The 18,045-nt window shown below is 38.1% G+C and overlaps 2 protein-coding genes across 2 annotated transcripts; both read left to right on the forward strand.

Annotated features, from left to right (window-relative positions):
* The first annotated feature begins 8,018 nt into the window (after positions 1–8,018).
* On the forward strand, positions 8,019–11,041 carry LOC122052613 (probable histone acetyltransferase HAC-like 1). The gene is made up of 4 exons (XM_042614223.1): positions 8,019–8,407; positions 8,611–8,675; positions 10,461–10,566; positions 10,744–11,041. Exons 2-4 carry the CDS (start codon positions 8,629–8,631, stop codon positions 10,867–10,869), a joined length of 279 nt encoding a protein of 92 aa, XP_042470157.1. The 5' UTR covers positions 8,019–8,407; positions 8,611–8,628; the 3' UTR covers positions 10,870–11,041.
* A 2,231-nt stretch (positions 11,042–13,272) lies between these two features.
* Positions 13,273–17,834, forward strand: LOC122050729 (probable histone acetyltransferase HAC-like 1). The gene is made up of 6 exons (XM_042611613.1): positions 13,273–13,676; positions 14,297–14,513; positions 16,572–16,677; positions 16,866–17,169; positions 17,258–17,746; positions 17,797–17,834. Exons 2-6 carry the CDS (start codon positions 14,344–14,346, stop codon positions 17,832–17,834), a joined length of 1,107 nt encoding a protein of 368 aa, XP_042467547.1. The 5' UTR covers positions 13,273–13,676; positions 14,297–14,343.
* Positions 17,835–18,045: the final 211 nt, after the last annotated feature.

The raw sequence follows: 18,045 nt of genomic DNA on the forward strand, positions 1-18,045 counted from the left end.
TACCTTCTAGAAAGACCTCTTGATCTTCTACCGTATTCCTCTTCTAACCTCGAACGTTGTGTGGGCAACGATCTTCCGAGATGAGAAACCACCAAGCACCTTCTTCTCCTCCTAGCTAGGTTCGGCCAACACAAAGAAGCTTCACCAAGGACGAAGAACAAAACACCAACCAAGCTCCAAGGGATACAAGCTTTCTCTCCTTCTTCTTCTTCTTCTCCAAGTAGTATCCGACCACCACAAGAGCTCCAAGCTAATAGAGAAGGTTCGGCCACCACCAAGAGGAAGAGAGGAAGAGAGGTTGGCCGGCCACAACACCAAGGAGAAAAGAAAGAAAAATAGAATAGAGTCCTTAGACTTGAAGCCTCTTCTACCCCCTCTTTTATAATCCTTGGTCTTGGCAAATAAGGAAAATTTAATAAAAACTTCCTTAATTCTTTTGCCATTGAAAAGGAAAATTTATTTAATTAAAAATAATTTTTCTTTTCAATTTTGCAATGGCCGGCCACACCAAGAAATCTCCAAGCAAATAAAATTTTAAACACCAATTAAAACTTCCTTATTTGCTTCCGAAAATTTATAAAAATTTCTCAATAATTTTTATCCCTTCATGATTGGTTTATAAAAAGAAAATTTAATAAATTAAAATCTTTCTTTTAAACATGTGGATAAAAAGAAAGTTATCTCTATAAATTAAAATCTCTTTTAATCTACAAATAAGGAAAGATATCAAATCTTTTCTTAATCTTTTGTAGAAACTTATAAAAGAGAATATTTAATTTTAAACTCTCTTTTAAATCATGAACATGATTAAAAAGGAAAGTTTTCTTAAAATTTAAAATCCTCCTTTAATCAACAAATAAGGAAAGATTTCAAATTTTAAACTCTCTTTTAAACATGTAGATGATTTACAAATAAGGAAAGTTTTACCAAAATTAAAACTATCCTTTTAAACTACAAATAAGGAAAGAGATTAATCTCTTCTCTTAATCTTTGTAGAAAGCTATAAAAGGAAATTTTTAATTTTTAAACTCTCTTTTAAAATCATGATATCCACATAAGAAATAATTTTAATAAAATCCTTTTAATATTCTAGTGGTCGGCCACCTAAGCTTGGGACCCATGCTTTGGCCGGCCACCTACATGGCTCATCCATTTGGACTTGGCCGGCCCTAGCTTGGGTTCCAAGCTAGCTTGGCCGGCCCCATTGGATGGGTAAGAAGGTGGGTATGCGGTGGGTATAAATCTCTATATACTAGAGGCTACGATAGGGACCGAGAGGAGGAATTGGTTTTGGTCTCCCGATGAAATTAAGCATCCCGTGTTCGCCCCGAACACACAACTTAATTTCATCAATAATAATTCATTCCACTAAAGAACTATTATTGAACTACCGCACCAATCCCAAATTACATTTTGGGCTCCTTCTTATTATGAGTGTGTTAGTCTCCCTGTGTTTAAGATAACAAATGTCCATTAATTAAGTAAGTTACTGACAACTCACTTAATTAATATCTAGCTCCAAGAGTAGTACCACTCAACTTCATCGTCATGTCGGACTAAGTCCACCTGCAGGGTTTAACATGACAATCCTTATGAGCTCTTCTTGGGGACATTCTCAACCTAGATTACTAGGACACAGTTTGCTTCTATAATCAACAACACACACTATAAGTGATATCATTTCCCAACTTATCGGGCTTATTGATTCATCGAACTAAATCTCATCCATTGATAAATTAAAGAAATAAATATCAAATATATGTGCTTGTTATTATATTAGGATTAAGAGCACATACTTCCATAATAACTGAGGTCTTTGTTTCTTTATAAAGTCAGTATAAAAGAAACGACCTCTAATGGTCCTACTCAATACACTCTAAGTGTACTAGTGTAATTATATAATTAAGATAAACTAATACCTAATTTACACTACGACCTTCTAATGGTTTGTTCCTTTCCATTATGGTCGTGAGCATCTGTTTATAATTTATAAGGTACTGATAACATGATCCTCTGTGTGTGACACCAGACACCATGTTATCTACAATATAAATTAATTGAACAACTACATTTATCATAAATGTAGACATTTGACCAATGTGATTCTTGTTTATACCAAAAGCTAGGCTTTTAGTATACACTCTAACACTTATAAGTTAGTTTATGTAAGTATGAATAGAGATATACCCATAAGTTAAGGATGCCTAGATAATTATGTCAAGATGAGATCAGTTATATAAGAGTAAATGAACCCACCATTTACTGAATCTATTTAATGCCAGATTAGAATTCATATGTTAATTCAGGATTAGATATTAGGTATGTTTAAATCGAAATCTGTACGATGTTAAATTTTAATAAAAACATGCACTCTTTTTAGTAAAGAGAAAAACATCGTAGCATGTGATTCATACCACGTGTGCTATGACGATAATAAGTGTAGTAGGAGAATGAATTCCTGCTTCTATACTATGTGAGACTCTTGAGATTATAAGTTAATTTCAATCTTACCCTAAGTGACTATTTAGCGGTCTACTTTAAGTTCTGATTAGTGTTTGTTACTTTAGCATGTTTCCTATTGACTATGGGTGATTCAGTCTATGGAGCATAATTAGAAAAGTGACTGATTAGAATGAATAGATTCGAGCTAAAAAGAAATATTATGATAGATTTACATCTTTGGTATTATTCACTATCGAGTCATTTTTGTTATGTATAGAAATGATTGTGAATATTGAATGTGGAACATGCTCTCGACATAATTGTCGTTATGAGGGATTAGAGATGTTTGTATTGATATAAATAATTTAATCCAAGGTAAAGATAAGTTATTGATGTATCTGATTCGTTCTATAGAATAACTATATAAGGTATAACAATCTTCTTAGCAATAATTGCTCAGTGTGCTTGTTGTCGTACGAACCATTTTCTCTAAAGTATGAATTGGATGTTCTTATTTGGTCTTTATAACTACTTAGTGTTTTGCTCTGATTTTTGTGACTCGATTATAATATAGTCTATGTGACTTACATGATCTTTGTGATAAGATGACCTTTATGGATTGTCCAGGACAAGTGGGAGATGTTGGACGTGTGCATTGACGACACATACTGATGGAAGAATGAATATTGATTGATTGCTCATTCCTCTTCCTCTTCCTCTTCCTCTTCCATCCATTATGTGCAATTATAACTTACATTACAAAGGAAGGTGAAAAGTTTACCTTCTTCTCCTATATAAGTCCATCCAAGGAATTCATAGAGATAAGAGTTCATCATAGGAGTGAAGGAAGAACACAAGAGAATACTTGAGATTTGGTTCATGGAATCTTGAAGAACTTTTCGATTCGTTCATCATCGTTCTTTCGGTGACAAACGATCAAGATCTACTATAGAAAATCAATATGAATTTTACCATTTTCGTATTTCTATATTTCATACATTTAGATTAACAAATAATTCATCTATTTTTTTTGGCAAACCAATTAATCAATGTCTATGTCATAAAGAAATTTAAATACTCGCTTCTTCGCCCTTCGCCCTTCGCCCTTCGCCCAACAGTCGATGTATATATTTTTTATTTTATTGGAGGAAAATATCTTATATCATAATTGTGATTCAAAACCATGTGTTTTTAGATAGTAATACCTTGCGGGCCGGCAGGTGAATCAATGGGCGATGCCTGGTCGATTCTTGATTTTTTTCGGATGAACCGGCCAAAATTTGAGATCATTTCCTCTTAATAATGTTTTATCAAATAAATAAATCATCACATCCTTCTTAGTTTTGTGATGATTGGACAAGATTTTTTTTTTCGATTCTCTTTTTATTTTTTTGATTTTTTTATTCTAAAAGAAAACAGACGATTTAATAATTTTGACCATTTAATTATGTAATTATATTGAATTGGCTGGTGGCTTCTTGTGCTATGTGATTTTTTATTTTTTAGAAATTTGATTTTGTAATTTTTCATAGTAATATTGTTGGGACACAATGAAGTTAGGGGATAAATAGCTCATCTCACTTCGTCGAAAAGGATTTACATCAAATAACCTCAAAGTGAACTCCTCTAATACTAATACAAAGATTTACTTAGTATCCACTCCAAGATGAGGTGACTAATTCAAAGATCCATACTTGAATATACTCTCCATTATCAAAAACACTCATTCTCGGAATAATCCGGAGGTGAAGAAATCTCGTACAAGCTCACATACAACAAGAAGAAAAGGAGAAGCTAATACAAATGAAATTTTACAAAATTTACAATAATAAACCCTAGATTGCTCTCTTTTTGTTTGGAAGCGCCTCTTGATGTTTGGAAATGCAATAACAATTTGCTCCAAGAACACTTCAAGAACCGGCGGTGAGTGTCAGAGAAGAATCATGTGAAGAGTTGTTGCCTTTGAACTCTCCATTGACTTTATATATGTGCTTTTAGGACTCCCAATCGATTGCGACTGCTCCCAATCTATTTCCACATTAGATTCCAGCGATCACAACTGTCTAAAGCTCACAACCTGTGCAATGGTCATATCCCAATCGATTGACCAATCGATTGGGGAGGTTTCAATCGATCAACTGATTGATTCAGAGTACCTCTGTACTCTCGTAGAAAATCCGGAATCGATTAACTAATCAATTCTGGCTGCCTCGTAATATTACGAGAAAACCTGCTCCAATCGATTGATTCGAGTGTCTCAATCGATCGGCTGATCGATTGGGAAGCCTTCTGTGCTCACGCGATTTCCTCTCAATCAATCACCTAATCTATTGGGCTTCTCGCGTCAAAAAGCACTGCCCAATCGATCAACTGATTAATTAGGCTATGGTTCGATCGATCACTTGATCAATTGACCAACCCAAACTTGCCCAAACTCAAGTTTAAAGTTCTTACGTCCAACATCCGATCAACTGTGACATGTTAGAACTCCTCATGCCTAGCATCCGATCAACCTTGACCTACTGGGACTTCATCACTAAGTGTTCGGTCAATCCTTTGACCCACTTGGACTTTTCTCCCTGTGCTAAGTGTCCGGTCAACCTTGATCCACTTGGACTTATCGTCTCATGCCAAGTGTCCGGTTCTCCATGACCCATTTAGACTTCCAAACACTTGGTGTCCGGTCAACCTTGATTCACCTGGATTTCTACTACCTGACTTCACTCACTAGAGGTTTTCACCACCTGACTTCACTCACTAAGATTTTCCTCTACCTAATTTTACTCACTAGGGGTTTTCGCCTGACTTCACTCACCAGGATATCTTTCTGCCTAGCTTTACTCATTAGGGCTTTTCACCTTACTTCTCTCATCAGGACTTTTCTTACTGCCTAACTTCACTCACTAGAGCTTTCCAACTACCTAACTTCATTTACCAGGACTTTCTGATCTGCCTGACTTTACTCACTAGGATTTCCACTATCTGACTTCACTCACTAGAACTTTCCATACCAAGTATCCGGTCAACACTGATCCACTTAAATTTTCATTCTACCAACCTTCCTATTGGACTTGTCTTTACTTAACCTCCAGTTAGGATTTCTCAGTTAAGTATCCAGTCAACCTTGATCTACTTAATTTTTCTAACCAACCTTGAGCATCAATGTCTATAATTGTACCGATAATATCTAAATATTATTAAATATCAAAATTTAAATATTAAGACTACGACTTAAATTTAATCAATCAGGTTAATCTTGATCCGAAAAAAATGCACCAACAATAATTTGTCTTATTTGTGTGAAGACCAAACATGTCTAAGTTGAAAAAAACCTTGCTAAATACTGCAATAAAAGAATAAGCAAACTGTGCCACATTATCACATTTGGCTTGAATGTTTCTACTTTGACTAGAAACATGAGGTTTTAATTTTTTTTATAGATTAATAACTCGACCTCTTCGCTTAAAATAACATTGTTTATAATTAATTGTTTAATTGTACTTAATTTATTTATCAACTAGCATAATTATATATAATAAAGATAATATTGAAAAAGCTAAATGATTTATTACTCTTCGTAAACAAAAGCACAAATGTGTTATAAATTAAAATCTGAGTTAGACATTAATTAAAGCAAAATAGGTGTCAATTCTAAATGACAATAACTTATTTGATTAATCCTCTCGAAACATCAATGACATAATTCATTCTGATTTTTTTTCTTTAATGGTCATTAGAAATTATAATTATGAACATATTAATTGTTGGAAGATCGGTGGCCGACTTGAAGGGGAGTTGGATAGACGGTGCCCCCAAATCAATTTCTTCTCTACAAAAGGTTAGTGCGTAGCGGAAATATAGAAATTAAAACAATGAAACACAAACAAGAATACAAACGCTAACACGCTCGATGTAACGTGGTTCGGAGATTGCTTGCTCCTACTCCACGGCGTGTCCTTGAGGTGGACGATCCCTTGATCCTTCGGTGGATCAGTCCCCGGCAATCTCCGGCTAGAGCTTCTCCTTCTCGGTGGAGAAAACCTCTCACAAAATGATCTCTTCCTCTTTACAAGATGGAGTTTAGATTGGGAGGAAGAGAATTGAACTTGGAAGCTTTGGGCAAGACTAAGAAGGTTTACAATTATCACCAGTAACTCTCTTCAAGCCCCAAAGCATTCCTTAAATAAGAGAAGAGAGTTGATCACAAATCAACTCAAACCCCGACACCAGTCGACTGGTCCAAGCACCAGTCGACTGGTGTGCCGTTGGACCCAGCCAACGGCTCTTTACAGAAAGCCAAATTCTGCCAACGGCTATGTACCAGTCGACTGGTCCCCGTATCCGACAAGCACAGAATGCTTCTGTGCATTCTGTGAAGCTGGATCAGTCGACTGGTCCCATTACCAGTCGACTGGTCCCAGTACATTCACTCCTCTCATCTTTTCCGGAGTCGCCTTTGAAGTCCTCTTCTTCGGCCTTCGTCCCTCAGATGCACCCGAGCCCGCGGCTCCTCTCCGTGCCATCCTTCACGCTGCCTTGAAGTCCACTTCCCTCGGCTCCACTCCATTGCTCCTCGTCCGGCGGTCCCTCGGATGTCTTCCACACCATCCTTCACCGACTCAAGGATCCGAGCCCTTGGATGAGTTTCTCATACTTGGCCGTACCAAGTTCTCATGTGTTCCACCAAGTCCTGCAAGACTCAAACACATATCAAATACATATGAAAGTCTAACTTAAACTCTTTGACACACACATCAAAATCTAGGTCGATTGCACCAACATTAATTTCCTTTACATTGTATTAAACATAATTAATTTATATTAAGCTGTATATTATGGTTAATGATTAATATTAAGAAAAGTAAATGCTAATCTATTGTAACTTCAATGCACATCAAATAAACATGTCATTTGTTTATTATATTAGTAACGCGATGGCAAGTAGTTTTTCATAATAAGATATAAATAGATAAATTATAATGAATATTTTATCTGACGTTTTGCATAAGTTAAATATCTAATGAGATATTTTTATATTTGTTAAAATTAATTTAAAAATTTATTAGAGTAAATATCTATACAAGTATCAATTACGTTAACCCCTAGTTGATTGGAGGGTGATATACTTATTACAATGACATAAGGGATCGATTCACAATAGATGCATGCCATTGAGAAAAAAAATTCTTCTCACCTTTAGTCATGTATTTATCGGTTGGCTATAAGCTGACCTCATGATTTAATTCTTTTCATATAATCAGGGATGAATTGTATGAAACGTTTAGGACGAATGTAATTACTTTTTGCTATAATCAACTATGCCAATTGATGATGACTTTTAAATGATACATAATTTGAGTAAAAGATATCATTCACCTCATATAATCCCTTGTTGAATATAGTCTATAGACACATGAAAAATATATTTTTTTAATACAACGACTCTCTGCATGAAAAATTCTGACATCTAATGAAATATTTTATATATGCTAAAAGTTAATATTAAAATCGATTGAAGTAATTAAATAACCGGCTCGGACTCGACCAAATTGGGCGAACCGAGTATTTTAGTCGATTCGGCCCGCTTCAGAAAATCCGTAGCGCGTTACGTGTGATGATTCCGAGAACGCTGTCGATAAAATCTAAATCGAAGAATCTGCACCTTCGGCGGCTCCCAAATCCATCGCGAGCGGTGTTTTTGGAGCAGCGGCAGGAGGAATCGCGAGGGCGAACGTTGAAATCAAAGCGCTTTCTCCAAATTTGTTCGACGGCCGGCGCGTTGCGCCAGCAATCGGCGATAGCTGGCGGGCAAGCGAGATCAAGGTGGGCAAGAAGGCTGACGGCGGTAAGGAGTAACTAGGGGTGGGATTCGGTTCGGCTTTTTGTCTCTCCGATTGGACGACGGGTTTGGAACGCTGATAGCTGAACTGGGTTTCGGGTTTGATCAATCGGGGTGGCCTTCTAGGTTAGTTTGCCTGTCTGATTCTTTTTGATCGATGTCTCTTTTTATCGTTTGTGGATTTTGTCCCGCCTTCTGCAAATTAGGTTTTTTTTTTCTGTTCTTCTATTTATGCGTCTACTATTGTGCGAATGATATGATCTTGATTACTTTGATCGTATTGTTGTATGAATGAAATTTGTAATTATGAGCCACTTGTTCAAATGCAGAATCTCGATTCTCGAAAGATGGATCCTGAGTTTATGCAATTGCGTAGACAAATGCAACAGAAGATGTAAGTTGTTCTACATCTTGACATACTTTATTATCCTTCCAGCTCGCACTACTATGATTTTAATAATTGGTTGACTGACCTGGCAACTGAATTAATGAATGTACTTACACATGTTCACCTTCAAATTGCTAGTAATTATAACTGCGCTGCCTGTATCTTATATTTAACAATCAAAATTGATAAGATACGGACTACAATGAACTTGAAGGATTTAACTTCAAACCATGGAGCATAATTAAAGGGATGGTAATGCATAGATAGTCCATGTTCAGCTCTTCCAGATAGTTTTTTATTTAATTATTGGAAAATTCAGTTTTAATGTGGGGAGTGGGACAATTACCCGCTACATTATTTAGCTGATACGGAAGTGGCACAAGTGCACTAGGTGCGGATGCCATGCGGTTGGACAATTAAAATAGGATTTTGGCACACTATCTCTAGCTTGACACTAAGCATTGATTGACTACTTAAAGTTTTACCTTGACTCACCTATCGCATTCAGGATCTAATTTGGCCCATGCATCAACTTTTGAAATGGACAACTTGCCTTTTCAGATGTTGCTAGCGCTTTATTTGAGCTGTGGGCACTTTGAACAAATCAGGTCTTGTTCGACGACGGTTATCTCATGTCTTCTTCAGTGAAGAACTTACATTAGGTCTGTGCATGAGTTAGTGTGTGTAGGCCAATATTAGTACATGCAATCTAGGTGCTAAAAGCACACAAGCTGCCATTTGAAAGCCTTAAGGCTTGTTAAGGCCACTACAGTCCTTTGTCACTGACGTTGAGCAACATAGCGATTATCTTGTGAGCTGATGAGAAGACGAAATTGAGTAGAAGACAAGAAGAGAAATCAACAAGAACAAAGAGAAACTCGAAAAAAGAAACTTTATTATTAATAGAGGATAATTCCTCAAACATTTAAACAAGTATTTATATAGACTCTAAACCCTTTGATTCAAAAAAGGAAATAAGTCCTAATATACAGATCTCGATTCCTATTTTGTAAAAAAGGAAACAATCCTACTAGAAAAGGAAAAATTCATAACAAAAGGAAATATCAAAATGGGGCACTAATATAGACAACCCATAAATACCAGAAATACCAAAAATACTCTAAATACCATAAAAACGAAAATTAGTAAAAAGATCTTTGGAAACGGTTGATTTTGGGCCCGAAAGTTAGAGGTTACGTCCATAACAAATGTAAATCTTCAAATTGCGCACGCATGAGCGTTGACAGAGCATGATTCTGAGTTCCGAGTTAAAGTTATGCCCTTTGGAAGATTAGGTCCTCCTATGTTGGTCCTGCATTAGTCACCCACCCTATCAAGCGTCAGATAAGAACTACTAGGTGAGGATTGTCAAGGTGCTCACAAACAAACCAAGCCATATGTTCCACCATACAATTATTTGGTGTAGGTACATGAATTTATCCTGCCATTGAACTCTATTTAAGGCTATAGCCTTATACTGCTATTAATGTACAAGTCTGGCCTAGATGCTCATTTCCTAGCAAAATAAAATTAAAACTACCTCCACTGAATCTTCACTTTCAGCTACCTCCCATGCCAGTTAAGTGACTATTTTCAGTACTAGAACAATGCCGAATCAGCCAATAAAATTTATGCTTCTTTATTTCTTAAAAAATACCTGTTTTTTAGAATTGATGATGTAGAACATATCCAAATTTTGGGCGACATAATAGTCCTTTCCCTATCTTATATAAACACATGCTTGCTATTGCCAACAGTTGTGACTAGTTAGAAACATTTCACTTGTTGCAGTTACAATATACTTCAAAGAAAAAACCAGTCGAATGACTGGCTGTGTAAGCTACCGGAAACAGTCAAGCGTTTGGAGGAAGGTGTGTTCAGAGACACTGCAACAAAGGTATTATTTACACTTTACTAAGATAATAATTTTTTTAAAGTTCTAAGTTATCTCAATATCCAAGTCCATGACATCTTTTCTTAGTTCAGTAAGTTTATCACATGCCTCTTTTTGTCACTTTATTACTTTTTTTCCTGTGCAAATCCTTTTGCAATATCTATTGTGGGCTATGACCAGGATGAGTATTTGACTTTGTATATGGAGTCAGATGAAAATCGCTTTTTCTCGATCATCAGAAGTTTTTTTAACAGCAAACAACGTGCACCACATCAAGTTAGATCTCCTACTCCCCCCAAGTGTTGAATGTCCTCCCCGCAACAAACATGGGAAATTTGCAACCAACTGGGAATGGTCTGACTGATGTATTTGCAACCAATGAAATTTATAATTATGAACATATTAATTTCCTTTTGCATTGTATTAAACATAATTAATTTATGGTTGATGATTAATGATACGGTATGATTTGGATGCTGGTTGCCGAGTGTTCTTCACTGCCTCCGAGACTGATCCAATGAATACTTTTTTGTTTAAAATTAACACGTAGTCAGAGATCATCGGTCTTGTCTCGGCATGGCTCATTCGATATTTAAGTGAGACTTTGGAAGAGAAGATAGAGAGATTGTGGAATGAAACAAAGTGTTGGCGAGAAAAACATAAAACATTCCTTCGATTGCCTGTACCCTTTTATAGCCTTCATCGAGTAACGACGTCCCTTACGACATTATGATTTCCCTTCTGCAACAGTTGGCTATCAACATTACTGGCCACCCATTTGGTAATAGCCTTCGTTATCGTCTTTTTTCATAATAGCTAACGTTCGTCATCATTGGTAGCTTCATTGCTCGCCACTCCTTAAAATGATTCATCTTCAGGTTAAACCCTTGTCCGTAAGATTCCGCGAATCACAGGCACTGAGCATCACGCACTCCCCAAATGCCTGGAATTCAAGTGCTGAACCTCTCATGTTTCCAAGCTCTCCTGCACCCGAGACCTAAGCACTGAATGTCTTATACTCCCAAATCCCAATCTCTCCTACACCTGATGACCTGAAGCCTGAGTACCGAACCCAATTTCCTCTCCCGTCCTTCTCCTTTCGGGCCTAATTGAGCCAAACCTGGATCAGTCTCGCCCACATGTCCCGACCTCTTAGCCTACCCTGACTCGATAAGAAAAGCAAATACAGATATATCATAACTACAATGCACATCAAATACACATGTCATTTATCTATTATACTAATAACAAAATTAATTGTTAAAGGTAAATGTTCCTGTCGGGATGCTGAGAAGACGAACCTGTCGGTATGATCGTACCCTCTTGACCCGGTGGTGATCTGTCCGCTGCGTTGACCAAATCGTCAGAAGTCCTCCTCCGGTCAATTATACCTGTATCCAGCGACCGGGTTTCCCCGGTCTCTGGTACCTCGGTGTTCGAGGCGAATCCCACAGATATATAAGTAACCGCATAATAGTATAGCAATAAAATGAACATATACCGAGTACGAGAACTTATCCTGGCCCAGGGGAGCGCCCTCGGATGGATGGATGAGCTGGTCGAGCTACTGATCAAGTCGTCGCAGCCCAGGCGGCATGTAAGTCAGAATATATCCTCGGCTCACAGGCCGGGCTACGACACACACTAACGGCTCCTAGGCCGGCTGGTAAAATGTCTCACCATCATAGCAGTAATATAAAGAGCAGAACATCATGGCTCGATGGTCGGAAAACACAATGAATGTCTAGAAACACCACGGAGGGCTGGATCTACACCAAAAGCAGTGGAGACAACAAATGTACAGCCGTCGATACGGACAGTCAGGACGCCGGAGCTAGCTGTGGGGCCGTCAGAAGGGGCAGCGGCGGTTGCCGGCGGCTGTGGCTACCGGTGGCAACACCTGCGGGAGGTGGCAGCGATTGCGGGAGAAGGCGGCAGTGGTCCGCCGACGGCGGTGCAGCGAGGAAAAGAGAGAAAGTAGTGAGAGGGGCGGCCTGCGGCGGCTCCGGCGAACTGAGGCGGCTCCGACGGCAGCATCTCGAGGAGAACAGAGGCTATGCCGACCACAGGAAGAGGTGAGGAGGAGAAGAGCAGTGGTCGGAGACCCGCAGCCGGCCTTGCCACCTGCGAGGAGCGCGAGAGAGATGAAGAAACCCCTCTCTCCTCTCTGTTGGCAGCCGAGATAGGAAAACGAAGGAGAAAACACTCCCCAGCGATGGCGTGTCCAGCTGTACTGTCGCAATGAGGTGGAGGAGGAGGGTGGTGACGACGTCGCGAGGCGGAGGAAGAAGAGTGGCGGTGGGTTGCTCCAGTGGAGATGTCACAAGCGGGAGATGGAGAGGAGGAGATGGAGCGGCCTGTGGCCGACGAGGAGCCCGAGAGGAAGAAGGTGACTCCATTTCCCCTGGCAACGGCTCCTGTTCCTCTCACGAATAAAACCCCCTTTTCTTCCCTGTCAACAGTGCTTATATGCACTAAAATCCCTAAAGCCTTCTCTTTCCTAATGACACAAATACCCCCTTTCCTCTTCTTAATTCCTTTTATGTCCCAAATTAGAAATTACATCTGGATCAGTAAATATTGTTTAATCGCCTATAATCAAGTGTAAAGGATTTAATTATTTAAATGACACACCATTTAAGATTTTAATTAAAAACCAGACATAATATATTTAGCAATTTAATAATGGTGAATAACTGGCTCGGACTCGACCAAATCGTTCGATTTGGTCCGGTTCAGAAAATCCGTAGCACGTTACGTGATGGATTCCGAGAACACAATCGATCAAATCTAAATCGAAGGATCTGCACCTTCGGCGGCTCCCAAATCCATCGCGAGCGGCGTTTTTGCAGCAGCGGCAAGAGGAATCGCGAGGGCGAACCTTGAAATCGAAGCGTTTTCTCCAAATTTGCTCGACGGCCGGCGCGTTGCGCCAGCAATCGGCGATAGCGGCCGGGGAAGAGGGATCAAGGTGGGCAAGAAGGCTGACGGCGGCAAGGAGGAACTAGGGGTGGGATTCGTTTCGGCCTTTCGTCTCTGCGATTGGACAACGGGTTTGGAACGCTGATAGCTGAACTGGGTTTCGGGATTGATCAATCGGGGTGCACTTCTAGGTTAGTTTCCCTATCGGAATCTTTTTTGATCGATATCTCTTTATCGTTTGTGGATTTTGGCCTGCCTTCTTCTCATTGGGGGTTTTGTCTGTTCTTCTGTTTTTGCGTCTACTATTGTCCGAATGATATGATCTTGATTACTTTCATCGTATTGTTGTATGAATGAAATTTGTAATTATGAGCCGCTTGTTCATTGGAAGACAGAATAACGGACCAATGTTATTCCATTTGAGATTATTTTTTCCTAAATTTTCACAGTATTTTATAACTTCTTGTAACTATATTCTTCTCACTTCGGTTGTCTTTGAGTGCGGATTTGGAGGAGTTCTGGTTGGTTCCCAAATTAAGTAGCACGTTTTAAGTGGACTAACTACACTGTACTTTAGGTAAAGGTGAAATGCTAGGAGGTTTCTAATTTGCTTCTCTTTTATTATCATTATTATTTTGAATCCTTAGGCAGATTATGATACTCAATATCTTTTAGGAGACTTTAGTTATGTTTGCTGTTATTGGTGGTAAGTTATCATGCTTTTCAAAAATGTTGCAGGAGGTTTTTACTGTTCCAGATAATCTAAACTTCATTTTCTGATTGGCATACTGTTTCCTACTGGACTTTCAAGTGATAAGTCTCAACGCCAGTTGTAAATTTGCATGAAGATAGAGGGCTATGAACTCCAATGCTCCTATATCTGGACAGGTGGCTTCTCAACCTAGCTCCCAAATGCCCGGTCTGCCCCAGCGGATCAACAATTCAATGGCATCTCAAATGCAGAATCTTGATTCTCGAAAGATGGATCCTGAGTTTATGCAATTGCGTAGAAAAATGCAACAGAAGATGTAAGTTAGTTGTCCTACATCTTGAAATACTTTATTATCCTTCCAGCTCGCACTACTAAGATTTTAATAATTGGTTGACTGACCTGGCAACTGAATGTACTTACACATGTTCACCTTCAAATTGCAAGTAATTATAACAGTACTGCCTGTATCTTATATTCAACAATCAAAATTGATAAGATAAGGACTACAATGAACCTGAAGGATTTAAATTCAAACCATGGAGCATAACTAAAGGGATGGTAATGCATAGATAGTCCATGTTTAACCCGTCCAGATAGTTTTTTTTTTTAAATTATTGGAAAAGTCAGTTTTAATGCGGGGATAATTACTTGCTACATTATTTAGCCAATATGGAAGTGGCACAAGTGCACTAGGCGCGGATGCCATGCAGTTGGACAATTAAATCAGGATTTGAACACACTATCGCTAGCTTGATACTAAGCATTGATTGAATACTTCAAGTTTTATCTCGACTCACCTATCTCTTTCACGATCTAATTTGGTCCATGCATCAACTTTTGAAATGGACAACTTGACTTTCCGATGTTGCTAGCGCTTTATTTGAGCTGTGGGCACTTTGAACAAATCAGGTCTTGTTCGACAACCGTCATCTCATGTATTCTTCAGTGAAGGACTTACATTAGGTTTGTGCATGAGTTAGTATGTGTAGGCCAATCTATATGATTGCAGCTTGATCACGTCAAGTTTCATTCAATGTTATAAAAAAGCATTAGTACATGCAATCTAGGTGCTAAAAGCATACAAGTTGCCATTTGCATGCCTTAAGGCTTGTTAAGACCACTACAGTCCTTTGTCATCCACCCTATCAAGCGTCTGATAAGAACTATTAGGTGAGGATTGTCAAGGCTCTCACAAACAAACCAAGCCATATGTTCCACCATACAATTATTTGGGTGTAGGTACATGAATTTATCCCGCCATTGAACTCTATTTAAGGCTATAGTGTTATACTGCTATTAATGTACAAGTCTTGCCTAGATGCATTTTGTAGCAAAATAAAATTAAAACTGCCTCTGTTGAATCTTCACTTTCAACTACCTCCCATGCCAGTTGAGTGACTATTTTTAGTACTATAACAATGCCAAATCAGCCAATAACTTTTATGGTTCTTTATTTCCTAAGAAATACCTGTTTTTTAGAATTGATGATGTAGAACATAGCCACAATTTTGAGCAACATAATAGTCCTTTCCCTATCTTGTTTATCTCTCTTTTGTTCTTTCTTCTTTAACAGCCCTTTTTTGTCAATTGTTTTTTGCACTCTTTAGCATCCTTGAATTTCCTTCCCTTGACTTAGGAAGCTGTACTGCAACTCTAGCATTTCTTTTTCTATTTTTTTCCTTTCTTAATTAAGATAAGTTGCGGTAATACATATAAAATAAAACTCACATGCCGAAGTAATGGTTTAACATATCTAATGTTTATTTTTCACTGTTGTTTGTTGATTTTGGTAGTAAAAAATTCATGATATGCCTATGTCAATCAATTTTCTCTCGGATTCTTTATCATTAACCTTTGAAGGAGAGCCTTGGCGCAATGGTAAAGTTGTTGCTTTGTGACCAAAAGGTCACGGGTTCGAATCCTGGAACAGCCTCTTGCAAAAAGCAAGGTAAGGTTGCGTACAATGAATCTTTCCTCGGGACCTCGCATAGCAGGAGCTTCGTGCACCGGGCTGCCCTTTTTTTTTTTTTTTTTCTTCTTTATCATTAACCTTTGGAACTTAGGGTTGCATTATATTCTCTTAATCTAAAAGAGAAAGATTGCCATGACTAGCACACAACACGTTAGGCATTATAATACCTAATCATCTTGAAATGGTCAGCACTTATACAGCATTGACTTGCTAAATGTCATGTATCTATGTAAGTATTTGGGCATCCTTTAAAATTGAAAAAGCGATATATAGTTTATGCAGGATGCATGTCCATGAATTGCATAATATATTCAGGAATATTTGTGCATTTTTCATTTATGTAAACAAACGCTTGCTATTGCCAAAAGTTGTGACTAGTTAGAAACATTTCACTTGTTGCAGTTATAATACACTTCAAAAAAAAAATCAGTCGAATGACTGGCTGCGTAAGCTACCAGAAATAGTCAGGCACTTGGAGGAATGTATGTTCAGAGACAATGCAACAAAGGTATTATTTCTCCTTTACTAAGACAATCATTTTTTTTTAAAGATTTAAGTTATCTCAATATCCAAGTACATGACATCTTTTCTTAGTTCAGTAAGTTTATTGCATGCCTCTTTTTTCACTTTAATGCTAATTTTTTTCTTCTATGCTAATCCTTACAAACTTTGCAATATTTATTGAATTATGACCAGGATGAGTATTTGACTTTGTATATGGAGTCAAATGAAAATCACTTTTTCTCCATCATCAAAAGTATTATTAGCAGCAAACACCGTGCACCACATCAAGTTAGAGCTTCCTCTACTCCCAGTATGATGATTCCAACACCTGGGATGCAACAAGATAGAAGCACACAATCGATAGTATCTGGTTCAGTTGAGAACCCCAAAATGGGTGGTCCAAGTGTTGAATGTCCTCCCTCAACAAACATGGGAAATTTGCAACCCACTGGGAATGGCCTGACTGATGTCAATACCCCATTTAATTTGGCTAATGGTAATTCTGTCTGTCTTTCATTTTTTTTATTATCTTTGTTTGCTACTTTTTGGTCATGTACACAGATGAGATGTATTCTTCTGTGTAGTTTCCAATGGTCAACAGAGACAAGGTACAAACTTTCCTCTTGGTTCAGTTGTAAGAAATGTAATGCATTCTAACTCTGCTGGCGTACCAAGACAATCTAGTCAGATGATTCCAACACCTGGATATATAGATCCACAGGCAGTATCCTTAGCCTCAGGATCTTCCAATGCAACTAATCTTTCTAGTGATGAGTCTACAGTACCCTTGGAGTTACAACAGAAAAGGAATATTGGAAACCCAAGCAACCACTTATTACATAGTTTAGGAGGGCAGATTGATAGTGGTATCAGGCCAAGCACTCTGCAGAAAGCTTTACTGCATAGCATGTCAAATGGAGTTGTGAATGGTGGTCTGGATTCAGTTGGGAGCAACATGCAATTTAAAAGGTCTACAAATTTAGAGGGGTTACTAAAGACTGGGCCTCCCAATGTTCCTCCTAAGCCTCTACAACAGCACTTTGATCAGCAAATACACCAACCTAGAATGCCAGGTAATGCTATCAGTATGAGAATCTGTTATCCTGAGTTTCCCACTTTCCAGATATCTTTTGCTTTTTCATGCTGTCTTCATACAAGTAATCAGATTGTACATATCCAGGATCAAATCTTTTATGTGATTTTTTTTATCTATGGATCAAGTGATGGAATTACTGAACAACATGGTGAATTTTAGACTCTTAATTTATGCGTGTGTTTAATGGAAATCAAGGGCCTAGTTTTTTAATGCAATTAAATTACCTATGAATAGTGGAAAAAGTAAACATCATTGTAAAATTCACTATTAATTTCC

This window comes from Zingiber officinale, chromosome 3A, assembly GCF_018446385.1.
Source record: "Zingiber officinale cultivar Zhangliang chromosome 3A, Zo_v1.1, whole genome shotgun sequence".
Lineage (NCBI taxonomy): Eukaryota > Viridiplantae > Streptophyta > Magnoliopsida > Zingiberales > Zingiberaceae > Zingiber > Zingiber officinale.

What these genes read in the sequence shown, in the direction of transcription:
- LOC122052613 (XM_042614223.1), top strand. Translation starts at nt 8,629, where the DNA reads ATGGATCCTGAGTTTATGCAATTGCGTAGACAAATGCAACAGAAGAT. An exon ending in AGACAAATGCAACAGAAGAT is followed by an intron (nt 8,676 to 10,460) that starts GTAAGTTGTTCT and finishes CACTTGTTGCAG; the next exon opens with TTACAATATACTTCAAAGAA. An exon ending in TCAGAGACACTGCAACAAAG is followed by an intron (nt 10,567 to 10,743) that starts GTATTATTTACA and finishes GGCTATGACCAG; the next exon opens with GATGAGTATTTGACTTTGTA.
- LOC122050729 (XM_042611613.1), top strand. Translation starts at nt 14,344, where the DNA reads ATGAACTCCAATGCTCCTATATCTGGACAGGTGGCTTCTCAACCTAGC. An exon ending in AGAAAAATGCAACAGAAGAT is followed by an intron (nt 14,514 to 16,571) that starts GTAAGTTAGTTG and finishes CACTTGTTGCAG; the next exon opens with TTATAATACACTTCAAAAAA. An exon ending in ACACCAACCTAGAATGCCAG is followed by an intron (nt 17,747 to 17,796) that starts GTAATGCTATCA and finishes CCCACTTTCCAG; the next exon opens with ATATCTTTTGCTTTTTCATG.